This window comes from Anolis carolinensis, chromosome 4, assembly GCF_035594765.1.
Source record: "Anolis carolinensis isolate JA03-04 chromosome 4, rAnoCar3.1.pri, whole genome shotgun sequence".
Classification (NCBI taxonomy): domain Eukaryota; kingdom Metazoa; phylum Chordata; class Lepidosauria; order Squamata; family Dactyloidae; genus Anolis; species Anolis carolinensis.
In genome coordinates this window covers 210,195,112-210,223,102 of record NC_085844.1, presented here as the reverse complement: position 1 = coordinate 210,223,102, position 27,991 = coordinate 210,195,112, and the positions used below count along the sequence as shown (strand labels likewise).

General features: G+C 44.3%; 1 protein-coding gene across 4 annotated transcripts in view; it reads right to left on the bottom strand.

Moving 5' to 3' along the window:
* Positions 1-27,991, bottom strand: part of sycp1 (synaptonemal complex protein 1) — a 106,309-nt gene that overhangs the window by 41,732 nt on the left and 36,586 nt on the right. For all 4 annotated transcript variants that reach the window (XM_062978684.1, XM_062978686.1, XM_016993358.2 and 1 more), the window contains 3 exons: positions 23,693-23,760; positions 22,971-23,032; positions 17,155-17,271 (listed from right to left, as the gene is read on the bottom strand). In XM_062978684.1, the coding sequence (XP_062834754.1) occupies positions 17,155-17,271; positions 22,971-23,032; positions 23,693-23,760 (247 nt within the window). The remainder of the gene's footprint in view (positions 1-17,154; positions 17,272-22,970; positions 23,033-23,692; positions 23,761-27,991) is intronic.

Sequence of the window (27,991 nt, the reverse complement as noted above, 5' to 3'; positions counted from 1 at the left end):
AGGTTAACTTATGAGGAAGAAGACGCAGGAGGAGAGATGGCAGGTATGGCAGAGATCCCTACCTTTTTGGAGTGACAAAGGGCAAAAGAAGGCAGAAGAAGGTCAACTAGGCTAGCAGAGAAAATGTAGAGCAATCAAACCTCACACTAGGGTCAGCTGTGCTAGGAAATTCAGGGCTATAAATTAGCAGGAGGTTAGGGGCCAGTGCTGGCTGCAACAGTCTTACTTTCGAGAGAGAGTCTGTTACCAGTATTGTGTCCAGTGTGGAATCTCTGAAACCTCCTGTTGTTTGCAACTCATAAGCCTATATATCAAAGACTTTATTTGATGTCTGCTGTGAAGACTTTTGTTTTGCGTTTGCTTGAAGATTATCATCGAGAGTGTACTTTGTTTCTCCAGCGTGGTCAACTGTGAAATCGCACATATGGTATCCCTCAGCCTGCGCTGACAGCATACAGAATCTTCTAGAGCTATTAGATACATTTTGGTGGTAGCCCTACCCACTCTCCCCTCAGCATATATATAGGCATTGGGGAGGGGTTGCCGCCTCAGTTCCTTTTTTCTGCTTGACAGCTAGATAATTCTTCTTGATCGGATCTCTCCCTTCACCTCATGGATCACTTTCGTTAAGTACAAATGGCATCAACTGCCAGTTTTAAGAGGTGCTCCTCTTGTGGAGGCAAGCTGCCTGACTCGGATGAGCACTCTATGTGCCTTTTGTGCCTGGGGGAAGGGCACATAGCTCAATCTTGTGCCGTGTGTCAGGGCTTTACCCCCCAGGCCAGAAGAAATACGGAGTCACGCCTCAAAGCGATGCTCTATGAGCAGGCACTACTACCACACCCGATTCCCGAGGGAGAACCCTCCTTACCTCCCGTTGCCTCCCAGCTCTCATTGGGAGGGGCGCCTGGAAAGAAGAAGGCCAAAAAGCCTAAGCCCTCAGTGGCTCAAGCAGCTCAAGAAAATGGCACCAAGCGGCTTGTTTTTCCATCTTCGCCGCAGGCAGGGAGAGGGAACCAGAGTACCCTCCCTGCATTGTTAAGCCTCTCCTCCTCAGCCCACAGAGGAGGCGTTGGGACCGTAGCTCACGCTGCCCACAACGATCTCGCAGTCAATCCTCCTCCTCCTCCTCAGGAAGTCACTCCTCGAGTTATAGCTCCTCCTCCACCACCACCTCTAGTGGCTCAGACCGAGCTTGATCCCGGGGGCGACGTGCGTCTTGGAGGCAAGGGAAGCGAAGCCACTTCGAAGTAGGCACGCACTGGGGGAATATGCCCTTGAACATTCAAGGCCAGTCTACCGGTATGTGGCATTGAGAAACGCTGTTCAGAAGGCAATCTTGCAACCGTTTGTGTCGGCCAAGCAGGTACAGATCATATTAGGTCACATGGCCTCCACTACGGCAGTCACCCCTTATGCCTGGCTACGCCTGCAGCTGTTACAAGCATGGTTCCTCAGTTCGTTCAACTCACTGTTGGACAGCCCCAATACACAGTTGTCTATTCCAACAGATGTTCGCCATACCCTGTCTTGGTGGACCGTCCGCAGCAATGTCTGTGCAGGGTTTCCCTTCAAGCCTTCGACCCTACCATATTTTGACTCTTCCCTGGTGGGATGAGGTGCCCATATTGGACATTTTACTGTACAGGGTACCTGGTCACGGGAGGGGTCCAACAATCATATAAACTACTTAGAGCTCCTCGTGGACGAGAAAGCACTAAGGGCATTTGAGCCAGCGCTTTCAGGACACATAATTCAGGTCATCACGGACAACACAACCACAAAATATTATCTAAACAAACAGGGGGGAACACACTCGACACAGCTCCTGCAACTCTCCCTCCGCCTATGGAACTGGTGTATCAGCAAGAACATAGACCTAACAGCGATACATCTGCCCAGGGAGGAGAATACTCTGGTGGATCGACTCAGCAGAATGCCATTTGCGCACCATAAGTGGTCACTCCATGACAACAAGGAGGAACGCCTGTTCAGCTGCTGGGGGGTTCCAGGAATAGACCTCTTCGCCTCACTGGAGAACTCCAAATGTCCAGTGTATTGCGCTTGTCAGTCAGGGAGCTGAGTGAGGGAATGCTTCAGAGATGCCTTCCTTCTTACATGGACCAACAATCTGCTGTATGCGTTCCCTCTGATCCCTCTTCTCATGAAGGTGATATCCAAGCTGCAGAGAGACAATGGGGACTGCATCCTTCTCACTCCATGGTGGCCTTGCCAGCCATGATTCTCAACATTGCTGCAGATGTCCAGGGGGGAATATCTCCGCCTACCAAACCGCCCAGATCTTTTGTCAACCCAGAGCGGCATGGTCCTGCACCCAGACGTACATCGCTTGAAGTTGACGGTGTGGCAGATTTGACCACCGCAATAACATCCTCGTTGTCCCTGTCAGTACAGAAGATCTTAGACACGACTCAGAGAGCGCTGACTAAGCGATCATACACTTATAAATTGTTTTGTTTTATCGTCCTTCACGATGTGCAAGGAAGTACCACCCACGTCCATGCCAACATCTGTGATTTTGGACATTTTGGTCATTTTGGTCTCTCTTGCTGATGAGGGTTTGTCGCTTTCATCTTTGAAATGTTATCTTGCGGCAATACCCTGGTATGAGGGAGGCAGGATACCCTTCTTGCTTCACTGACCCCTTGGTCGTTCTCTTCCTTCTGAGTTTTAAAAACTTGAAACCATTGATCACACCTGTGGGCCCAACCTGGAGCCTAGAAATAGTTCTGTCATCCTAGTCAAGGCCCCCATTCAAACCGCTGTCTTCTACTGATCTTTCCTTCCTGTCATGGAAAACTGCCTTTTTGGTTGCAATTACTTTGGCGCAGCGTGCCAGTGAATTGTATGCTCTTTGCTCGGATGCTCCCTATCTGCGTTTTCATAAAGACAAAGTGGTCTTACGCACTGACATCTCGTTCCTTCCAAAAGTGATGTCCAGTTTCCATGCTTCTCAAGAGATAATCCTCCTGGCCTTCTTTCAGAACCTGTCTTCTTCATTAGAAAAAACTCTTCACATTTTAGATGTTCGCAGGGTGTTGTCCTTCTACATTAGTAGGACCTCTGCATTTAGGAAATCTCCTAGACTTTTCCTCAAGTGCTATACAGACACCAAGGGTCTCCTGGTCTCCTCTCAATGTCTGTCATCTTGGATTGTCTCTTTGATCCATCTCACTTATCAGATAGCAGGCCGGGATCTACCGGAGCAGGTTAAGGGCCATTCAATGAGATCTGTGGCAACTTCTACAGCCTTCATGAGGGGTGTGCCCCTGGATGCTGTTTGCTGTGCATTGGCTTGGTCCACTCCGTTGATGTTCATCAGACACTACAAAGTTGATGCCCTGTCTCGGAAGGATACTGAGTTTGGGAGAGCAGTCCTTTTTTCTTGGTGGCATGATGCCCACCAGCCAAGGTCAGTAGCTTGCTAGTCTACCATATGTGTGATTTCACAGTTGACCACTGGAGAAGAGGAAGTTGCTTACCTGTAACCATGTGTTTTCTGAGTGGTCACCTGTGAAATTTGCACATCCCCGCCCATCCTCCCCGCTGTTGTCATGCCTCTATCTTTGCTGCCATCGCAGCAGGGAACTGAGGCGGCAGCCCCTCCCACTGCCTATATATGTCGAGGGGAGAGTGGGCGGGGCTACCGCCAAAATGTATCTAATAGCTTTAGAAGATTCCATATGCTGTCAGCGCAGGCTAAGGGATACCATATGTGTGAATTTCACAGGTGACCACTTGGAGAAACACGGTTACAGGCAAGCAACCTCCTCTTTCTAAATTGCATTATCTTTATTTCGGCTGAAGTAAAGCCTTTTTTATTTGCTTTCACTTGTGTCTAAGGCATAGAATTGGACTCTCGGTTCATAGTGTGCAATATGTTAGGCACCTGATATTCTCTGATGTTGCAAGCAGGGATCCTCCAACAATCAAAGAGGCAAGTCAATTCATTGGTGTGGAGTGACCACTCGTGGTGAGCAAGCAATACACTGCTTACAGGTGGTCTGTCTTCCCTGGGAAGGAGGATTGCAGTTATTTATTTATTTGTTTGTTTGCTATATTTATATCCCACTCTTCTCACCCTGAAGGGGACTCAGAGTGTCTTACAGATTATGGCAAAATTCAATGCCACATTATACAAAAAGATAAAGGTTAGATTTCTCCGTTTGCTGGTGCACCAGTCCCACAGGTGGAGCATAAGCAACAGGAGTGGGGCAGAGTGTGTTCCTTCTTACTTGTTTACATAGTGCTTTGTTGTGGTGTTGTCTGTGATAATCTGCACTACATGTCTCAACAGCATGGGTTCAAAGACTCTTAGAGTCTTTTTGACAGCAAGGAGCTCTAAGTAATTTATGTGGTTGGTAGACTCCTCTTCCAACTATGTCCCTTGGACAATGAGGTATGGGCACTCCATCCCTGCAGGAAAGAATCTGTTGTCAAAAACTTGGCAGGGTTGAGTGGTTTGAAAGGCAAACCTGTACAAACATTCCATCTTTTGGTCCACCATAGGAAGGTGTATCAGACATCCAATAGTAGTGATAAACGAGTGTTGGGGTTGTTCATCAGCAAGTCGAAGGTATTGAGGAATCACGACTGCAGGGGCCAGAGGCAGAGCTTGGCATAAGGGGTGACTGCTGTGCTTGAAGCCATATGTCCCAGGATGACTTGTATGTGCCTGGCTGATATAAACAGTTGTGAAATTGCCTGAAAGGTAGTGGTCCTCAGGGCAGAAAATCAGTCCTCCCTGAGGAACATCTTCTGTATTTGGGAGTCCAGGATAGGCCCAATAAATTGGATGTGTTGTGTAGGTTCTAGATGTGACTTTTCCAAGTTCACTATCAAACCTAAAGACTGGAGACGGGATAATGTAGAATGAATGTAAGAGGTTAGTTGTGATCTTGAGTTAGCCACCAACAACCAGTCATCAATATATGAGTAAATTGTGATGCTCCTCACGTGAAGGCATGCTGCCACAGCGGCTATGCATTTAGTAAAGACCTGTGAGGCAGTGGAAAGCCCAAACAAGAGAACATTAAAATGAAAGGCTTGTTTCCCAATCATAAACAACAAGAACCGTATATGATTTTGCTGTAAGCATGGAAGTAAGCATCCTTCAAATCAATGGTGGCAAACCAAACACCTTTATTCAATAACAGAAGAAAGGGACACCATCCAGAATATTTGGATGCAAATGAACTTGTTAATATCCCTCAGGTTCAGGATGGGACATTGACTCCCATCTTGCTTGAAAATTAAGAAGTAGCTAGAGAAAAAATAATTAGAAAGCATAGAGGCTTGCAAAGTTGGATAGCACTCTGATGCAACAGAGTACGAACTTTCTCCCATAAGGATGGTGGTGGTGGAGTAACATGGAGACAACCCACAGGTGGGTGCTGAAAAAATCAATGAAATAACCAAATTCAACAATGTCAAGGACACAACTGTCCGAGATATCTTTGCGTCAAGCCGCGATAAAGGGTGAAAATCGAGAACAAAAAATCATGGGCTCAGAAACAGATCCAATAAGGCCTCAAGTTAATAAGTCACCAGGAGTGGAAACTGGGGTGGGATTATCAACATTCACCAACGAGCGAGAAGAAATAGTGTCCTGAGCAGGGCTGGGCTAAAGATGCCATTTGGAGCCACCTTGATATTTCAGTTTACCCGCAGGATGATCCTTAGCTGGCAAGGACAGCCTTTTCTGTGTTTTAAACTTGGGCTGCATAGGATTAGGAAATTTACTCAATGTTCCCCCATAGGGTCAGCAGTTGGATGACGAAGTTGAAGGTTGCCAATGTGGCTTTGGGTGATAAGATGGTTGTAATGGGTAGCCATACTTATAAGCAGTTTGTCTTATCTCCTGAGTATGCTTCAGGTTAGAGTCAGTCTCAGGGTTGAAAAGGCCACCATTATCCATTGGTAAGTCTTCCATGATGGTGGAACCTATCCTCTGAAAAGCCCGATGCACGGAGCCATGAATGATGCCGAATAGAAGTTGCAGCGGTGAATAATTTGCCTGCCCAGTCAGCCATGTACTTGCCCAGATATTTCTGAAGTTTAGCTAAGGACACTGCTTCAGCATGAAAAGCCTTTGCCAATTGTTGTTCGTCCTGAGGAAGATGCTTGAGAAGGGGAGCAACTTTCGACAATAGGAACATCTAGTATGATCCCATGTAGGCTCCATAGTGGGCAAGGTGCTTGAATAGCTCTGCGGACGTATGTATTTGTCTGTCCATTGCATCAAACTTCCATCCCTTCTTGTCAGAAGTTGGAATTTGCCTCTTGGACTTCAGTAGGTGCTTCATGTCAACGACAATAGAGTTAGGCTTAGGAGGGCAAGAGAGCCATTCCGCCGTTAAAGTGTCCATTTCGTACATGTTATTAACGTGTCTGGGCACCACTGAAGTGACAACAAATGCCCCAGCCAGTTGAAGAAAAGAAGGAAAAGAGGGAAGGACTGTGGGAGTTGGAGGTCCATGGGCTGCTGCAAGTGCACCTCTCCCGGCTGGGACGAGAATGGCTGGCTTGTGGGTGCCATGTCAGCAGTGGCCACTAGGGATGGTGCTGAAGTGGGCTGCTTCAAAGTGGCAGGGAGGGTACTCAAATTCCCCATCCCTGCCTTTCCCAAAGGTCTAGGCCACTTGGGGCCTTTTTTGCAGCCTGCAGCCAGAACAGAAGATTTGGCTTTTTTAAAGACTTTTTCTTGCCACCCACGGGCAGTGATGCTGGAGGAGGAGCACCAACAGGTTATTTATTTCGTGTCAAAAGCATTGTACATTTCAAATAATGGAAATAAAAATAAAATTAAAAAAAAGAAAGAAAGAAAGAAATCACAAGCAACTAAATAGTTTTGGACCAAAAGCGGGCAACAGCAACCGCATTGTCTGTAGCTTTAAACAACTCCTCCTCTGTACATGAGGCAGGGCATTGTGGGCAAGCATACATATGCTGAGTTGTTTGTTCAGCTCCACAGTCACACAAGGTGGAGGATTCCTCCAGGTAGTGCCACCTCGCCAAGTTGTCTTTTGATCTGCCCACTCCGCTTCTGAGTCTGTTCAGGGACTTCCAAGTGGCCCATTCTTGGTTTGCCCCTGGAGGAAGACCCTCTTGGGGGGCCATCCAGTTAGAATTGCCAGGTTTAGCTGCCCAGAGAGACACCCTTGCTGCTGCTGGAGGAACATCAAGAGGAGTGGTGGTTCTCATGAAGCCCTTCCTTGATTTGAGTCTGGTGGGAGGAGGTTGATAGTCATGCAGTGGGTGGCTTTCACAATGTTCGACCTTTTTTCTCTCACCATTAGCAGTAACTTCCCGTCGCACGTCAGGAGGGGCAATGCCAGCTAACTTGTAGAGTTTATCAACAGGTGTAGGCTTAAGGCATCCCGTGATGATTCTGCATGTTTCATTCAGTGCTATGTCCACCTGCTTTGCATGGGCAGACTTGTGCCAAACAGGACAGGCATACTCTGCAGTTGAGAAAGACAAAGCCAGGGCTGATGTTCTTACTACTTGTGGGTCTGCACCCCATGCGCTGCCAGTCAGTTTCCGCAGGATGTTATTGCATGCAGCTACTTTGTGCTTGGTGTTCATGCAGTGTTTCCTATATGTTAGTGTTCGATCTAAGGTGACACCAAGGTATTTAGGATGGAAACAGTGTTCGAGCTCCTGGCCTTCCCAAGTAACTTTCAGTTTCCTGTTGGCTTCGCGGTTACGTAGGTGGAAAGCACACACTTGTGTCTTGGAAGGGTTAGACTTCAGGTGGTTCTCTTTGTAGTAGCTGGAGAGATCTTTCAAGGCATTGGTGAGTTGCTTTTCAACTGTTTCAAAATCTTTTGCTTGTGTTGTAAGGCCAAGGTCATCAGCATATATAAAGCTCTTTGTGAGTGGTGGTTGTGGCTGATCGTTCGTGAAGATATTAAATAAGGTTGGTGCAAGAACGCTGCCTTGGGGTAAACCATTCTTTTGCCTCCTCCATCTGCTTTTCTGTCCCTGAAACTCCACATAGAAGCTGCGGTTTTCTAAGAGGGTCTGGACAGTTTTTGTAAAGTCAAAGTCCCGGGTGATATGGTAGACTTTATGCAGCATTTTTCTATGTTGCACCGTGTCATAGGCTGCCGTAAGGTCCACAAAGACTGTTCCCGTAATGCAGCCTTTCTCGTAGCCTTCCTCGATATGTTCCATCAGATGAAGAATTTGACCTGTACAGTTTTTCCCTGGTGTGAAACCTGCTTGTTGTGCAATAAGCTTGGGTTCGATAACAGGTCCTAGTCGATTTAATAGCATCCTCTCATAGACTTTATATAGATGACATAAGAGGGAGATTGGTCAATAGTTCCTGGCATTGGAGGCATCTTTACCAGGTTTTAAGATGGCAATGATCTTAGTTTTCCTCCATGCTCTGGGAATCTGTTTGTGTGCCAGGCATTGATTGTAGAATTTCAAAAGCCAGTTTTCAGCTTTGGCCCCCAAGTGTTTGATTTGCTCCATCATCAGGTCATCTAGGCCAGGTGCTTTACCAGTCTTACATCGCTTGATGGCTTCTCTGAGTTCTTTCAGGTTTAGAGGAGAAGACAACTGGTGGGTTTCAAGTTCTGGCACCCTGTTGATTTTCATCTTTATTCTGCTGCGGTTGGTTTTCCCATTCTGAATTAGCTGGTGAGCTATCTGATCTGGTGTCACGTTCGCGTGTCCAGGGTTGACCAGAGGGTCACTATCCAGGCGTCTCAGCAATTGCCAGGCTTTTCGGCTACTCTTGGACATGTCCAGGTTCTCAAGCAGCTCTATCCAACGGTCTTTCTTAGCATTAGCTAAGGCTGTAGATAGTTTTTGGCCTGCTGCTATAGTCCCATCACTGTATGGGTTCTCTTGAAATAATCTGAGATATTCTTGTAGCTGATTTAGTGATTCTTCGTTTAGGCCTGGTAGGTAGCTTGTGCGACAGCCTCTAGGGATTGAGAGCCTCGAGGATCTTTTCACAGCTTCTACAAACAGGTCATAGTTTTCTATAGAAGGTTCTATATCAGAAATAGCAGCTTCCAAGGTCTCTGTAAACTTTGTCCAGTTAGCTTTATTGAAGTTATATCTTCTGCAGAATGGGACACTTTTTGGTCTTACAGCTGCATATGCTACGCAGCATATTGGTCTGTGTTGTGTGTTAGGTATTGGGTTTAATACCCTTTTGGTGCATTGGTGGCTTATGCTTTCCTTTACAAAAATCAGATCAGGGTTATAACCACGCTTCCATCGGCCGCTATTAAATGATGGTGGTAATTTACTGTCATGAAGGAAGCACCAACAGGTAGGGCAGCTTCTATTAAGGTCACAACAGGTGCATGTTGATCAGGGCCCTAGGATGCCATAAGGGCCTGTTCATAAAGTAGCACTTTAAGGTGCAATTCCCAGTTTTTCCTCGCCTGACGCGTAAAGGAAAGGCAAATGGAACAGGATTGTATCACATGGGTTTCCCCAAGACATAAAAGACACATTGTGTGGCCATCTGAGTCAGGCAGTTTGTCCCCACATGATGCACATCTCTTAAAACAGGCAGTGGAAGTATAGGTTGCTTACCTGTAACCGTATTTCTTCGAGTGTTGATCTGTGAAATTCGCACATATGGGTTTCAACTGCGCCTGCGCAAGACTTCGGAACATTCTAGAGCTTGAGAAAGCAGTAAAATGGCGGTAGCCCCGTCCCTTTTCCCCATACACAATATAAGCCCGAAGGCGGGGCTACACCTCAGTTCTCAGCCGCCAAGATAGCAACTGAAAACAAGGCATGACACAGCGGGGAGGAAGGGTGGGGCTGTGCGAATTTCACAGATCAACACTCGAAGAAATACGGTTACAGGTAAGCAACCTATACTTCTTCTTACGTGTTGTCTGTGAAATACGCACATATGGGTGACTAGCAAGCTACTAACCTGGAGGCGGGTCATGCCACGCAGGAAAAAAGCACAGCTCTGCCAAAGGCGGCATCTTTCTTCGCCTGGACATCCAGCTTGTAATGCGCCGCAAAGGTGGAAGGCATCGACCAGGTAGCCGCTTTACAGATGTCCTCTAGAGGGACGCCATGAAGGAAGGCCTGGGAAGTGGACAGCGCTCTGGTGAAATGTGCAGCAATCCTGGTTGGAGGTTCCTTGCCTGCCAGTTGATATGCCAGGCGGATGGCTGATGTAATCCACACAGCCAAGCGTTGGGTAGTCACTGGTGTACCTAGGGAATCCTTCCTGTACTTAAGGAAGAGCCTAGGCCACTTTCTATATGGAGCAGTCCTATGGATGTAAAAGGAGAGTGCTCTTTTAACATCCAGAGAATGCAGGGCTAGCTCCAATGGAGAGGATGGTTTGGGAAAAAAGGCAGGCAACACGATGTCTTGACACATATGAAAACGTGACACTACTTTTGGTAAGAATGTCACATCCGTCCGCAGTACAACCTTATCCTCATGAAATCGGATATAAGGAGGATCAGATCGAAGAGCAGTCAACTCGCTGGCCCGTCTGGCTGAAGTAATAGCCACCAAGAACGTGGTCTTCCAGGAGAGATAACATAAGTCATTCGAAGCCATAGGCTCAAATGGTGGCTTAGATAGTTGGGACAAAACCAGCTCCAAACTCCCGGAAGGTGGGGGCAGGGAACTGGGAGGGTGAACGTTTTTATAACCTTTTAGGAATAATTGGAGCAGAGGGTCTTGAAAAAGGGACGGTTGTCCTCCTTTCCTTCTGTACCAGGAGAGGCCGCAACGTAGCACTTGATAGAGGAGAGTGCCATTCCTTTGGTAGAAAGATGAACCAAAAAGTCGAGTATCATCGATATGGGCGCCGAAACAGGGTCCACCCCCGATGCCGCCACAAAGTCCTTAAAGCGACCCCACTTATACACATAGGCTTTTTTCGTGGAGGCCTTCTGTGCCGCCGCAATTATTTGGCGGACAGCGCCTGAGAGCTGGGCTGTGGCCTGATCCTCCACGCTGTCAGGCGAAGGGAGGTTACTTCGGGGTGTCGGACAAGACCGTCCTGGATCGTAAAGAGGTCGGGGCTGCCCCGTAGGCGGATGTAGTCACCGTTCGACGCTTTGAGGAGAGGTGCGAACCAGAGCTGGCGAGGCCACCACGGTGCCACCAGAATACAATCTGCATTGTCCAATATTATTTTGGCCACCACTTTGGTCAGAAGAGGTAGAGGTGGGAAGGCGTAAAGGAGGCCTGGTGTCCATGTGAAGAGGAAGGCATCTCCGAGACAACCCGGGGTTGTGAGAGGGCGCATCCGCGCACAGAACCTCGGGCAGTGAGCATTCATCGGCGAGGCGAAGAGATCGACGTCCGGGGTCCCCCACCTCCTGGTGAGGAAGTTGAACTCCCTATTGTGTAGTCTCCATTCGTGGATGGACGCCGTCGTCCTGCTCAGGGCGTCTGCCAAAATGTTCTGGTCCCCCAGGAGGTGAATGGCCACTAGACCGATGTGTCTCCGGATACACCACTCCCAGACCCGTAACGACAGAAATAGGAACGTTTGGGAGTGCGTTCCGCCCTGCTTGTTTATATAATACATGACGGTTGTGTTGTCCGTTACTACTTGGACAACCCGGCCGACAACCAGGAGAGCGAAGGAGTGCAGAGCCTTCTCCACTGCCATCATCTCTAGGGCATTGATGTGAAGTCTCTTGTCTTGAGTTGACCAACGGCCCCGAACCGTCAGGCCCTGGAGATGAGCGCCCCAGCCATGGGAAGATGCGTCTGTTGTTAGTACCATCGATGGGGATGGTGGAGTGAATGGCATACCGGAGCGAACACTGTACCTCCTTGTCCACCATCTGAGGGACCGTATCACGTGGCGAGTGGGATAGAAGACCATGGTCTGAACGTGGCGACTTGGGTCGAAGGTTCTGAGAAACCAATTTTGAAGAGGCCTTAACCTTAGGCGGGCAAATTCGGTAACGGCCGTAGTAGAGGCCATATGGCCCAAGATGGACTGGATAGTCCAAGCAGATGTATGGCCTTTGTGACGCAGGGTACCGATCATAGATCTCAAGTTTCTGAACCGTTCTTCGGGTAGATAAGCCTTTTGCTTCCTGGAGTCTATAATGGTGCCGATGAAAGTAATACATTGGGTAGGGACCAAACGAGACTTTTCTAGATTTACTATAAGACCAAGAGCCTGTAAGAGATAAAGTATAATTGATGTCGGCTTGCAACTGAACGCGGGAATCTGCAACCAGGAGCCAGTCGTCTATATAGGGAAAAACGGTAATGCCTTCCTGGCGGAGGAAAGCTGCCACAGGGGCCATGCATTTTGTAAAGACCCTAGGGGCCGTAGAAAAGCCAAAGGGCAACACATTAAAGGAATAAAAACAACCATCAACTGCAAAGCTAAGAAACCTACGGTGGCTTTCTCTGATAGATATATGAAAATAAGCATCCCTCAGGTCTACTGTGGCCAGCCACACCCCCTTCTTAACAAAGGGAAGAATGGAGGCAAGGGTGACCATTCGAAACTTGCACGGTTTGATGAAATAGTTGACCGCGCGCAAGTCGAGGATGGGCCGAAGCCCGCCACCTCTCTTGGATACCAGAAAATAGCGGGAGAAAAAACAACGGTGTGCCTGGCCGGGTGGTACGGGCGAAATAGCTCCCTTGACAAGTAGAGAAGAAACTTCCTCCAACAACGTGTTGGAAGATGGTGTAGCACAAACACGGCCCACCAGTGGGGCATCAACAAACTCGATGGCATAACTCCTCCCTATAATGTCAAGAACCCAGGAGTCAGTCGTTATCTGACTCCAAATGTCGAAAAAGGGAGAGAGCCTATCAAGAAACAGTAAGGGCAAGGAAGGTTGGTGGTCATAAACAAGGAGGCCATGGAAAGTTGTGGCCGCAAAACTTGGACTCAAACGAGAGGGGGAGGTTTGTGCCGAGCTAAAAACGACGCTTCCTGGGATCCGTGGTCTTGGACCCGCGATATTGGCCCTTAAGAGGTAGCGGAGGCTTCCTACCTCCAGACATTGATGGCTGCTGGCGCTGTCTTCCACGAAAGGAAGGAGGGCTAAAATGCCTGCGGTAGTATTGAGACTGGAAGCCCCAGCGTTGACGTTGTTGATATGGATAAGGGTGATAAGACTGGCCGTACTTATTAATTGTTTGCTTCATTTTGTGTGAATGCTCCAATTGCGAGTCAGTGTCCGGGTTGAAGAGGCCAGTCTCATCCATGGGAGGGTCCTCTATCAGTGATCGAGCCGAAGGAGATAGAGTAGAGGCACGTAGCCAAGCGTGACGCCTTAAGGCAACGGCTCCTGCAAGAAGTTTACCAGAGGCATCTGCCGTATTCTTTGCAAGGTCCTTCTGTAGGCTCGACAAAAGCAGGGCTTCTTGTTTAAAAGCTTTAGCCAGTGTCTGGTCCCCCGAGGATAGGGAGTCGATGAAAGGCCTGAGTTTGTTCCAAAGAAAGGTTTGATAAACACTCATATAGACTCCATAGTGGGCTATGCGGGCAAAGAGACAGGCAGAGGAATAGAATTTCTTTGCCATGGCATCAAGTTTCTTTCCTTCCTTATCTGAGGGGGAGGCTTGAGACTTTTGGACAGGTTTGGGTTGTGCATCAGTTACTACAGAGTTCGCTTTTGGCAATTTAGCAAGCCATGTAGCTGAGGTGATGTCAATCTTGTAGAGATTTTCAGCCCTTCTGGGCGTTGCTGGCACAAGAGAGGGGGCAATGCCCTCAACTTTAATGACCTTCAATAGATAAGGGAGTGTAGGGAGAGGTGCAGAGGAAGGGTTTCTTTATTCTGAAGATGAGAAACAAGGGTCATCTACCACATTTGCTGGTTTAGGGGTAGGCAAATTCAAAGCTTTTGAAAGCCTAATCAGTAAGGCCGAAAAGTTTCTGAACTCCTCCACCTGTTGTGGATCTTGCTCAGGCTCTTCCTGAAGAGGTGCCCCTCCAGCTTCATCTGCTGGATCTGAGGTGGTTGTTTCAATATGTCCCTTTCATCAAGGGCAAGAGGAGCCTGTGGGGGTGCGTCCATTAGGGGACCCAGTTGGGGTTCCGGTTCTTGAGATGAAGATCCTGGTTCAGGCGTTTGAATTGAAGCCTGCACTGCAGTAACAGGCAGTTGCCTCGAGGGGGCAGCTGGCTGTTCTATTAAAGAGTGGGCCCTGACAGAGTGCCTTGAAATCAAAGAGGCCCTTTCCCCATGATCCCGGTAAAAATCATAAGGTGAATGGAAGTAACCCCCGTAGCCTGGGAAGGGGGGAGGGGGAGGGTAAGGGTAAAAATAATCTGGATAACGATACCGGGATCCTCCGCCTGGAGACCGAGAGAAACATGACACTCTAGATGGGCTTCCAGAGCCAGAGCTACATGAGGCTACAGATGGAGAACGGCCTCGGCGCCTCCCATCCCTGGCAGAGCTACGGCCACGCCTCTCAGTACGGACGCTTTGTGCCCCAGGAGATGACGGTGGGGCTCGACGTCAAGGGCTGTGGCGAAGGCGAGGGGGTGAGGCTGTGCTCGATCCCGGGCCCGAAGCGCGCGCTGGGCACTCGGGAGCGATGGCCTCCCCCTCATTCCTTGGCTCCTGCAAGGGTTCAGCAGGAGAGAGCTGCAGCGGCGCCTCCTGTGAAGGGGGTGGAGGTGAAGCAGCTCGATCCCGAGGGATATTCCCTTCTGCAGACAAGCAGCCTGGAGGGCTCTGGGGCATAACGCCAGAGAGTTGCCTCCCCTTCTTAAGCTTTTGATGGCCGTCTTTCGCCCTAGCCTCCTTGTGAGGCTTAGCAGGCTTCATTTTCTTCCTGGGCACTTCTTCCTGCTGCAGAGCAGCATCCGCTATTATTTCTCCCTCAGGGGAGGAATCGCCAATTTGAGTGCCCGATGGCAAAGATGGCGGCTCTGAGGCGGGCCGTTTTTCCAGTCGCCTCTCCTCCGGGGCTAAGGCTTGCTCGTACAGGGTTGCCTTTAAACGGGCATCCCTATTCCTCCGTGCCTGGGGAGTGAAGCCTTGACAGATCGGGCAGATCTGGGGATTATGGGTCTCCCCCAAGCAGAGGAGACACATTGAATGCCCATCCGAATCGGGGAGTTTGCCCCCACAAGCCCCACACTTCTTGAAGAAAGAAGTGGACATAACTGGCCTGAGATCAATGGAGATCCGAGTGAAGGTAAGTTAAGGGGTAAGCAAAATCGTAGTCAAGCCAGTCCGTTAGGTCAAGTATTGAGGTAATCGTTGTGAGAGAAAAAGATCAAGCTACAGAAGTTCCTTCAGTCCTGCTTTCTTGGTGGAAAAGAAGAACTGAGGCATAGCCCCGCTTTCGGGCTTATATTGTGTATGGGGAAAAGGGGCGGGGCTGCCGCCATTTTACTGCTTTCTCAAGCTCTAGAATGTTCCGAAGTCTTGCGCAGGCGCAGTTGAAACCCATATGTGCGTATTTCACAGACAACACGTAAGAAGAAGCCATATTCACTAAACAGGCCTCACGGGAGATCAGACAAAAATGTAGGTCAATGGTCCAATCCGATTCAATGATGGAGAAATCACTGGGAGCCATTCAAAAGGTTCTTAGAAGGAAAGACTATTTCAATGTGGGGGTTTCAAGTTTAAACATTATAAAAGCTAAATTTTAATCACATTGTTTAACTCCTTTCTTAAGAATGTCATGATGAAGAATCCTTAGGAACTATTTGATGTGACTTTATTTTCTCTAGTATATGTATTATGGCAGAACTCTTGAGATGTGAACGTTAAGTTTGTGTTCAGAAAAGGTATTATGTGCAGTTGTCAAGGAAAGGAAGGGAAGGGAGGGGGGAGAAGGGGAAAAAATAGAAGAGGAAAAAGAAAAAAAATTTAAAGAAAAAGAAATATGTAATGCTATTTGGAAAAGCTGGAAGGTTACAAAATTAAAAATAAGTGATTCCCGAAAAGGTTAAATATGTTGGAATAATGTTAATAAAACATTCAATTATGACTTTAAACATCTTTCAATTTATGCAAATTGCGTTTTTATAGCTATCCATACTGGTGGATGCAAAACAGTCACAAAGCTCAAAACACAGAAAATATTTTATTGCCTGTTGTCATTCTTATGGTTTTTTTTTTACTAATGTGATGTCATGATGTGTTTAGACATACTCTGAAATTCTCTTGATCCTGAAGATATATTCCCTGCCTTGCAAAGAGTCTCTCTCTTTTTTTTTAAACTAGGATTTCTGTATATGATAGGGAGGGGGGAGAAGTAGCTGGTGGATTTTGCTTTGAAAATGTTTTGAATTAGAGTAAACAGCAAAGAATGTTATATTTATTTTGTGCAAGTTGTTATTTGAATACAGATCTAGACACGTTTCATTACTTTTGAATGTATATTTTCTGATTGTATATTAGACTGTGCCAAATAATTAATAAAAATTATTTCAAAAAAAGAGAAATCAGCAATCCAAAATCAGTCTGAGTCAAATCCAAAGATAGTGAAAGAGCTGTCCTAACTAATAAAGAACAAGATTCGCTAGCTGCTATGATAGCGGCAGACTAAAGGAACTGAGGCAGTAGTCCCCCCCCCCTTCCCCACTGGTTATGTACTATGGGGAGAGTGGGCCAGGCTCTCACCAAAATCCTAGAGCTCTAGAAGATTCTGATACTGACTGCATAGGTGCAGGAAATATCGTATGTGCAATTTCACAGGGATCACGATGGAGAATCATGAAAGAATTAACACAGCTTTGCATAAAATATACATTTTATGTGTAAAACAGGGTTTGAATTACATCATGTAATTTTTAAAGTGCTCACTGTATACATTGTAAAGTTTGGAAGATGTTCAATAACAGTGTGAGATCAATCAGAAGCAACAAAAATCTTGTAGTACTATCCCAAGATAATTTCTAAAAAGTACATACATTTCTCCTTAGCATCTTGTGAAACACCTAAAATGCTTCCAGACAGTTCCTACTGGCCACAATTGAAAGTTATTGTATAAGTACTGGTATTTCTTTTTTCCTCTTAGTATGTATATTTTCTCTAACATCATCTGGACCTCTTTCAAGAATGATAGGCTGAGATTGCAAAGCAAAAGATTCATCTGAAGCATCCTTGACTATACTGTAAGTGCTTGCATCTGTGTTTCAAATGAAGGTAGAAAACAGAACCATCTAACCTGCACTGTAGAGTCACGAGAATTTCTGCTTTCCATTTCCTTCATTAAAAGATTAAGTTTGGACTGTGTACTTTCTAATTCATGCTTCAAATCTTTTTGAACTTCATTTGAACTTTCCTAAAGTATAAAGATAAACACAACCGTATAAAAATGTATTAACTGTATTTAAAATCAATGGAAAAATGAATTTATTAATTTGTAGAATTACAGATTACTATGGGAGAAATAAAAATTTTGACTGCAATGCAACATGAGGCTAGTACAGCAGATGTGGGCAACGTGTAATCCTCCAGATATTGCCAAATGGCACCCTCAGGTATTACTCACCATTGGCTAGGCTTATATTTGAGCACACCTCGAGGACTACACTTTGTTTACCTCTGTAACAGGCCCGTAGCCAAAAAAAATTGGGGACGTAGGTGGGTGGTTTTTTAAGCAAATCATGAAGAGTGGGTCCATAACATAAAATAATTTAAATTCTATGACTCATTCTGTATTTTATTAAATCAAATTTCAATTTATCTACTAAATTTCAAGTAAAATAAATAAAAACGACTCTTAACTGGTAATTTAGTGGATACAAAAGAATACCAATATACTTTGACAGAAATCAAGCTCCATTGATACACTTCAGTGGATACTCAAGAGTGCAAGTCCAGTCAGTCTTAACTGCCCTGTTGTGCTTCTTATGTATGTTTTCAAACGTTTAAGAGTTGAAAATCACCTTTTCATTTGTTTTTTATTTTCGGGGGGAGGGGGGGGACTGTCTATCACAGACAAGATATGCTTCCAGTGCATTTTATGTTTTTTTCTGCAGTCTTTTTTTCATTTTCTACACCACAGGTCAAACTCTTCCATCAGTTTGTCAGGATCTTGAAGGCATTCATTGTAAAGTTCTGTGCACTTGTTCAAGTTGGATTTTAAATGGCCACAATTAATTGCGGTTCCTGAACTACTTCCCTGTGCCTTGTAAACATTTCTTAAAGCTGACTGCAGAAAAAGTCCAGAAATTGGATTATTAGCCCATAATATTCCATTGATGTTGGTGAAGTTGCCTGAATGTTGCTTTTACAAGGTATGAGGAATCCTAACTTCTCCACCCACGACTCCACCACTGATCTTGCTGTGTCAAAGATCTCCTGAAATTATTTCACAGATTCTGTGTGCATCTCTCTTGACTTCTTCTAAGAGACTGTCGACATGTTGCAGGCTACAGAATGCAGGCTGCATTGTTTTGCTAAACTGAAGGGATTATGACAGACACTTTCTTAGGATATGTATAGTTACTACACATTCAGCATTCTGAACAGCTAAAAGAACATGTCCAGCTTAGGAAGCAATCTCACTGTTGTATAGAGGACTCTGAGTGTTGTATAAAGGACTCTCAAGTGTTCTCACCACCACACTGTACAGTTCAACAAAACGTAAAACTACATAATGTTGCTTAACCCAATGAGTTTCACAAAGCGGCAAGAGTTTGTTTGCTCAGGGAAACAGTCTTTTATATTTTTCTTCAACAGTTCCATTTTCATAGATGGTGTTCTGAAGAAACTGCACACATGGTATTGTTCCTTGACAGTTTCTGACAGGTGGAATGTTGCAAGTCTTTGCTAGGGCTAGATTTAGTGAGCGAGCACTGCAATGGATATAAACAGCCATTGGATACTTCTGCGATATAACTCCCTGTGCATCACTAATATTAGCAGCTCCATCATAACCTTGTTGCAAGTTCAGCCCAATTTTCCAGTGTTTTCAAAATAATGTCTGCAAGTCCTCCATCTGTCATATCACTTATTTTTACAAAGCTACGTCTTCTCTTATTCCTTCAGCTTCAACATCAACAAACCTAACGAGAGTGATAATTGTCTGAGTAACTCACATCCAAAGTTTCATCTGCCAAAACAGAGAAACACTGTGATGTACTGCATCACTCAACATATTTTGGACTATTTTGTCACCACAAATTAGTTCCTTTTGTATTTGAGGACTAGTATACTGGGCATTCATAGCTGCAGTTTTGAGATTACTGTTCAAGTTAGTGTCTCCTGATCTACCACGAGATCTCAACAGGGCCCCTGAAATTACCATATTTGTTCAAAAGTTCTTAACAGGCAATAGGTTCTGAATCATTGCTCCCCCTTAAAGCCAGTTCTTGTTAGCCACAAAGGACAATAGTGTTGTGGCCCAGCCTCCATTTGAGCTGTCAGGTGAGCCTGAGGTTCAGTCTGTGATTGTCCCTGCACCTGCCTCGTCAGAAGTGCAGCCAGAGTTTGTCCCAGTGGATTCTGGGACCAGAGACATAATCGTTGCAAGTAAGCAGCTTGAACCGCATTCCTCAAAGCAGTCAAGGTCGGATCTCCTGGTGCCAGATGGACATTCTAGTTTGAATTCTGGAAGTGATAAGGCAGATAGGGCTAATGAGCTTAACAGAAGGAAGGTGATACCTTAGCAGAGGAAAGGAATGGAGTATGTTAGAAGGAGTAAGTGTTAGCTACGTATTGAAACGAAATAATGAGCAGACTTCTCACGGGAAGGGACCTTGAATTTCCCTTAAGAAGGGCTGCTTTTTCTGACAGAGTCAGAGGTGGCAACTTTGTTTATCAAAGAGAGGGAGATCTCTGCTTTGTGTTCCTGTGAATTCCTGCAGCTTTGGATCTTGATTTGAGTTCCAGACTCGTTCTTGTTCCTGTGTATCCAGTTGAATGTTCCAGTAATTTTGCAGTTTGGATTTCTGTTCCAGGAAAGACCTTTGCCTTGTGTTCCAGCATTGAATCTGTACCTTGGACTAAACTTGGAGTTTTGTTCCTGTATTCCAGTTTTTTTCCTGTGTCTCCAGCTTGACTCATGCCTTGGGTTAATCCTTGATATCTTGTTCGGATTATTCGTGATACATTTCTTGGGACTTTGATATCCGGTTTATTTAGTTATTTATTTATTACAATATTTATATCCCGCCCTTCTTACCCAATAGGGGACTCAGGGCGGCTTACAATAAAACACATATATAAATTGTACAATACATTGTAAGTCAACTAAAAAGTTATTAAATTACTTCAGACATTCATAAAAATACTTATAAAATACAGATGGGCAAGTTTGAGTCTAAAAGACTGGGTCTGTCAATTGAATTCCAGCGTACATAATAGTAATTAGTGCTGCTAATGGTTATTCGAAAGCCTGGCCCTACAACCAAGTTTTAACTTTTCTACGGAAAGATAGAAGGGAGGGAGCCTGCCTGACTTCACTGGGGAGGGCGTTCCATAGGTGGGGAGCCACTACTGAAAAGGCCCTGTCTCTTGTCCCCGCCAGCCGCACCTGTGAGGCTGATGGAATCGCGAACAGGGCCTCACCTGACGATCTTATACTTCGAGGTGGGTCGTAGCGGGGGACACATTCTGACTATGTTCTGTGGGTGACTTTTATAGACTCTTGCTTCAAGATTTTCAAGTACTTTGTTCTTGTGGATTCAACCCCATTTTACTGACTTTGAACTTTGATTTGCTATTCTTTGCATATAATCTTCAATAAGCAGCTTGATTGCTTATATTCTGGGGCTCCAGTGTGGTTTTGAGGTGCCTACGCAGTCTAGTGGTGCAACAAATAGTTGCCACCACTGATATAAGTTTTTTTCTATTTTCTTCAGTTTTCTTCTTATTTCCTTTGGGTTGAAAACTTAGATGCCTCTTCTTATCCACATGGCAATAGAGTCTGTGGATTTTGCACTAATTGAGCTTTCACGTGGTCATCAGAAACTGTCTTACTCATATAAAGTCCAATGTCTAACAATGGCATAGCTTCTTGTCTTTGTTCCTGTTCCACAGTTTGGATTAGATGAAACCAGTGGTAGACACTTCAGGTTCCACCTGCAATCCAGGTGTGCATGTTCTGGGGTCTTCAACAGAACCAGCTGCTGCAATGATTCTCAACCTGCTGCCTTCTTGGTCTTCAAGAAGCTATTTGGCTTTTTCTTTTTTCCTGTGAACTCAAAAATATTTAGGCATCTTCTGGAGTCAGGTGGATGAAAGAAAACACTTAACAGCAACTAACAGGGCTTTAAGTCTCAGAACAGTAACTCAAGCTGACAGACAATTGCACAGTAAGACATCTGTGTTTGGAATGACCCAAAGCTGTTTCCATGGCTTCCTTTTATACCACAGTTGGGGGGGGGGGGGGGAGAAGGCAGGCGTAAGAAAGAGCACTGAAAGGAGGAAGAGCAAGAGAGCAGTGACATGACTACTTTCAGGTGTTTTTTAAATAATATTTCAAAAACTATTAAAGATAAGTTTATGGGGTAAAATACAAATGAAACTGCATAATAAAATCTATAATTGTGTTCAAATTTCACCAAAAATGTTGATTAGAATCAGAGATACTGCATTTTGAAAGATCCCTTATACAAGTATTTTCACTTTAAATTGGAATATCTAAAAATCAAGATCTATGACCCACACATATTATTAGCGTTTTAAAAACTACATAAAATACCTATAATCTGGTAACTAGTTATTAAAAAAACTACTTGATAGTTTGAGATAAATTAAAGTATAAACTTTTAAAGGAAGCACAAATTATCATAGCTGTTATATACGCCTCTGTTTAAGGAGCTTCACTGGCTGCCATTTACTTTCCGGGCCCAATTCAAGGTGCAGGTTATCACCTACAAAGCCCTAAACGGTTTGGGACCCACCTACCTTAGAGACCGCATCTCCCCCTACGAACCCGCACGTTCTCTTCGCTCGTCGGGGGAGGCCCTTCTCTCGCTCCCACCACCCTCGCAGTCGCGGTTGGTGGGGACGAGAGAGAGGGCCTTCTCCGTCGTGGCCCCCCGGCTTTGGAACTCGCTCCCTAGAGAGATCAAGCAGGCCCCTACCCTCCTCTCCTTCCGTAAGAGCTTAAAAACCTGGTTCTTTCAAAAGGCCTTTGATACTTAATCTGGTGTCGGACTGATCGATCTGCCCATTTTATAATAGCCCCATTCTTGAGGTGTTGCCAATGCTATATTGCACTTTGTCCATTTTAACTGTGAAATTACCTTCCCCATTTCGGCCCATTTCGGCACATGTTGCACGTTGCCTGGGTTCTATGAATTAGTCTCCAGTGTTAATATTGTATGTTTTATGTTGATTTTAACGATTGTTTTTACTGTAATTGATGTTTTTATTGGATAACTGTTTTATTGCTGTGTTTTGATATTTGATTGTTTTATCGGGCAAGGCCCCATGTAAGCCGCCCCGAGTCCCTTCGGGGAGATGGGGCGGGGTATAAAAATAAAGTTATTATTATTATTATTATTATTATTATTATTATTATTATTATTATTATTATATATCTAGAAACATTGTAAATTACAATATATTTAAACTTAAGTTTTTCTGATGAAGTTTAACCTGGGGAGTCTGGTTCTGATGTCATTTTCGGTGGATTGTATCATCTTCATGTCAAAAATGTTCTTTAAATATCCACAACATCAAAATTGGTCGCTTCCACTATGTTGACTATTGTCGCTATTGCAATATAAATTGGCAGAAAGGTAGGTAATGATAGTGTGAATAAAGGATCAGAAATTGGTTGAGAATGAGATAGTGTTTGCAGTTTGGAAGGAACTCTAATTTTTGCTTCTGATAGTCTTAGCATGGGGATTTGGTTAACCAGTTAAAATGCATGAGTAACATTTTTAACCTGAATTTGGGGGGGTAAACTTGTAACCACTCCCCACCCCACCTCCTGCTTACAGTCTTGCCTGTAATACAGTAACCCTATGCTGAAATCTATTCAGATCAGTGAGATTTACTCTGAAATGGAAAGTTATATCTTACTAGTGCTGTTGCCATTTCTTCAACTTGTTTTTCTTTAATATTTTTCAGGTTGACCACCACTTCTGCAATGAATACAAATATACACAATATAAAATAATGTAACATTGCATGTTTTTAAAAGATAGTATTTTTTGCTTTTTGTCATCACTTTTGTAATTTGTTGAGGTTTATGCAACTCTTAAATAGTTAATGGGATTGGTACTTAACTCTTTAGTCAATTTAAATACATGCATCCATACACACAAATACATATATAAATTATTCATATTACATTTTAAAAGGTATTCGTAAAAAGTTCTACTCGTTTATCAAAGAGAAAGGTATAATTACTTGGACACCAGGATTGTAATGAAGTAATTGTAATTGTAATTGTAATGAAGTAGCAGTAAAAGCAATTCCCACTATTAAATCACCTTTAAAGCAACTTGATATACCAGTTTCAATTGTACATCTGGAGTTTTAAAAACACAAATATTAACTTTACTACATTAAATCTGTCTCTGTTATAAACCAAATAAAGACAGCATCAATTTTCCTAAATGACAATGATGTCATTTGAGAAAAAATCCTAGTACATATCTCATCAGGATCACAATATGCATAGAGGTGGTCCACCATTTGTTGCTATTGCTGTTGTTGTTGTTGCAACATATGGATATTAATGTACTAGAACTAACAGTGCAATGATTTCTTTAAGTTTCAACATTTTTGGAACAACATACCTAGTTCATTTGCTTTCTTTTGAAGCTCCAAAACCAATATATCTGATCCATCCTTCAATTCCTTCTGTCTATTAAAATAATTGAAATAGTCAAAGTATGAGTGAGTAATAAACTAAGTAAATGTCAGATGCATATGAACTTGAAGGGGAATATAAGTTTAAAAGGGTGACTAATGCATCTGTTACTAGGATAGTGGTGAACCACTCTCAGTTTTACAGCTGGTCTTACTACAGTTCTTCCAGATGGTATAGGGGTTCTCCTAGAGGCAAGCCTCTGTTAGAAACAGGATCTTGCACCTAGGTGTCCCCTGTGTAACCAAGAACAGCTGTGGGAACAGAAACAATAAATCTGAGAGTGAATTTGCTACCTACACAATCCTGAATTTAACCATCTTACCTTTGAAATAATGAATGAATGAATACACGCATTACCCCAACCTGCCCACCAAACGCCTACTACAATAATTCTTATTTCTCTTTCTTGTAACAACTGTCTTGGCTGTGGCATTTTTTTCTTGGTTAATGCAAAAGAGAGAAAAAAATTATACTTTTGTAAAACACAAATATATAATTCAAATCTATTAAAAAGATAATGGTGCATCAAATCATTGAAAAAAAATCTGATGCTGTGCTAGTAAAATGCCTGAATTTTGAGCAATTTTTTAGCCTCCTTCTTTCAAATGTGCTTAAAATAATATTTCTTACCATTAAACATTAACTTCTTCTTTTAAATTGTTTTAAAGATAATAAATAAAATACACTTGGTATTGGGTTGTTGTATGTTTTTCGGGCTGTATGGCCATGTTCCAGAAGTATTCTCTCCTGACGTTTCGCCCACATTTATGGCAGGCATCCTCAGAGGTAGTGAGGTATGAAGAAAACTAAGCAAAGAGGTTAATATATATCTGTGGAAAGTCTAAGGTGAGAGAGGTCAGTGTGAATGTTGTTGTTAATAACCTTCATTAGCATTGAAAAGCTTATCTGCTGTGTTCTTCCCGGCCATGAAAGCCTTCGACAACACACTTGGTATTTTCCAGTAGATGCTAAGCTTTAAATCTCATTGATTTCAACAGGAAAGAGTTAGACATGTGCTCAATATCCTTATTGTTCAGCAGTTAAAACATTTCACCAATTTTTTTTGTTAACAACCAACTAATACAAATGGCAAAATTACAAAAATTGGAAAATTGTCATTTTTCTCTTTTTCAATGAAATGACTACAGATGAATTAAAAGTGAAATGTACAAGTCAGCAAAATGAAATGATTGAAATCAAACAATTAAATATTAACTCAGGAAATACATAACTATAGTTGCTTCCCCTCCTCCTGTTTCTTTCTGCCTTGGAGCCCAGCAGGTGAGAGGGCCGTCACTTCCGCCTCAGCTCCTAGGCTCCTTCTTCCAAAGACACAGAGGAAGGAGAAAGAGGAGTTGGAGTCGGAAAGGACCTCCCTCTTTTTCTGTCCCACTTCACTTCTCGGGCGCAGAAAGAAACTCTCTTGCCAACTGCCAGGGCGAGGCTTTGCCATCCCCGTCCCCTCCATCCTGCCCAGAAAGGGATATAAAAAGAAGGAGGATAAAGGGAGAGGAAAAAGGGAGGAAGAGATAAGGTAGAAAAAATGGAGGAAGGGAGAAAGAAAAAGAGAGGGAAAAAGGGAAAGAATGAAAGGGGGAGAAAAAGAGAGAGGGGGAGAGAGAAAGAAGGAAAGGAGCTTTGTGTTAGCAGAGCCAAGGCTGGCTCCACTGAGGAGGCCCTGGGGAGTCCAAGTGAAAGAGGCCACCTTCAATCCTCCTCCTCTTCGGTTTCAGGGCCTGCGGCTGGTGAGGCAGTGGCCCTGACAAGCCAAGGAGGAAGATGCAAAGGCAGCCGTGGTGTCTTCGCCATTCATTTGCCTCTATCTCCTTGGCTCCTGGGGCTGTCTTGTGTCCCTTCACTGGCTCCCCAATTTGCTAGCCCCTTTGCTTCAACTCTGCCTCCAAGCACCTCCCCGCGCCACCAGAGGAAGAAGAGGAGAAGCCCCTCTGCACCGACCCGGAGGAGAAAAGATAGAGAAGGAGGTGAAGCGGCTGTTTGGCTGGCAAAGGAGGCCCAACAGCCATGCCGGGGAGACGGGGTCGAAGGAGGTAGCAGCATAACCCCTCTCAAATTGCAGTTCAACCCCTCTAGGGGTCACAACCCCCATCTTGAGAACCGCTGCTCCAAGAGGAGGTATCCCATTTGCAGGGGGGGGACGCAACAAACTAATCAGAGAAAAGCTGCTGACATAGTAACAGCTCTAAGTGAGTGCCCCCTGATGTGGTGTGAATTGTCCTGTCCCTTAAACTGGAAGGGAAGACACATTGTAGCCATGATAAATGAGGATATGAGATACAGAACGTATAAGCTCATCTTGGCAGTAATTACAGAAGAATCTGGAAGATTTTGTATGTCCATTTGTCCCACAGACATAGAAATCTAGAGCTCTCCTCACATCTATCGAGTTGAGAGTTTCTTCTAGTGAAGTGGCTGGATTATGAAAGAATACCAGCAGAGTGATTTCTTGGCCTCTGTGAAAAGTATCAGTTTGAAGGGCTACGTTGTGCTTATAGATGAAGATGTAGGGGTTATACATCTATAAGCCAGACAGTTTGCTGGCATGTTAGACCAAGATAACCACAACCCTGGACAGTTTTGTGAGAGAGACAAGGAAGTTCCACTGAGACTAGTGGATTAAAGGTGAATTTGGATAACCACTATAAAACCAATTGGTCTTTCTCCCTTTTTGGAAAGAATTGTGATAATGGCATTCTTGAAGTCCACTGGGATCTTCTCAGTCACCCACATTATCTAAGTGTGGACTCAGATAAGCCAATTTAAAGCAAATATTGTGGATTTTCTGCGTTGATATACTGGGATATAGGGCTGTGTGGAAGGGCAGTGTACAAACGAGGCAGTGCTACAAGCTCATCTCTGGATATTGCTTGTGGGATTTACAATAAAACTTCTTCAGCCATGTTAGAATTATTGTTAAGAAGGTTATGATAATGTTTTTTCCAATGTAGTACAATAAATTTGTTTCCTTTTTATTTACTATTTATTTACAGTATTTATATTCTGCCCTTCTCACTCCGAAGGGGACTCAGGGCAGATCACATTACACATATAAGGCAAACATTCAGTGCCATAACATACAACAGAGACAGTCACAGGCACCGGGCTGGCCTTGAACTCATGACGTCTTGGTCAGAGTGATTTGTTGCAGCTGGATGCTAACCAGCCTGCGCCACAGCCCTTAGAAGTTTTGTTCCACCTGATGAACACAGAGGGTGTATGCCAGGGGCCCTTGAACTTTTTAAGCAGAGGGACAGTTCATGGTCCCTCAGACTGTTGGGGGCCCAGACTATAGTTTGAAAAAATGAAAATGTAGTGCACCAAAACTGTAAAAGAAACAATACAGTACTTAAAATGAAGAACAGTTTTAACCAACATAAACTTACCAGGAATTCAATGGGAAGTGTGGGCCTGCTTTTGACTATAAGATAGTCAAGTTAATTAGGATTGTTTTTGTGTGCATTCAAGTCATTTCAGACTTAGGGCAACCTAAGTCTAAATTTTAGGGTGGGGACCAGGTAAATGACCTTGGAGGGCTGCATCCAGCCCACAGGCCTTAGTTTGGTGACCCCTGATGATTGCCATGATTTGTGGGCTATAAATGACCTTTGTGTCTTTAAATAATCCCCATGCATTGTGGACATCTATGAAGCATTAAATATTTTGAGCCTTTTTTGTCCATCCTCTGGTCCTTTTTGAACTTCAGCTATTGTATAAACATAGTTCTTTTTTCTTAACAGCACAGTTAATGTCTATTTGCTACATTTGGAAGGCTTAACTTTTTTTATCAATTATATGTTGGATCTTGCTATCATTCTCATCAAAACAATCTTCATGTTTCTTAGTTTAGAATCCAATGGTTTCTTCGCAGGATGTAATGATAGAGGTTTTCAGTTTATTGCAATGTTCTGCAACATTTTCAGGGTGTTTCATGGGCACACCCTTAAAATGTTTGGAGAAAGGCTCATTTGGAGGGCTGTTGAAGGGCTTGAATGTTCATTTTATGCTTCATCTTTCTTCCTTGAAGTCTAGTTTGGGAGCAATCTTGATAGGTGTCCAACCTTTATCAGCACTTGCTCATGGCTCTTGTGAGAAGTACATCATGGCGGTCACTGGCATCTCAGAGGAGGACGGAGATGATGGGTTTCAAACTGAGGAGTCTCTGTGTTATCAGGGAGAATTGCAGGCCTTAGATCAGAGAGAACTGCAG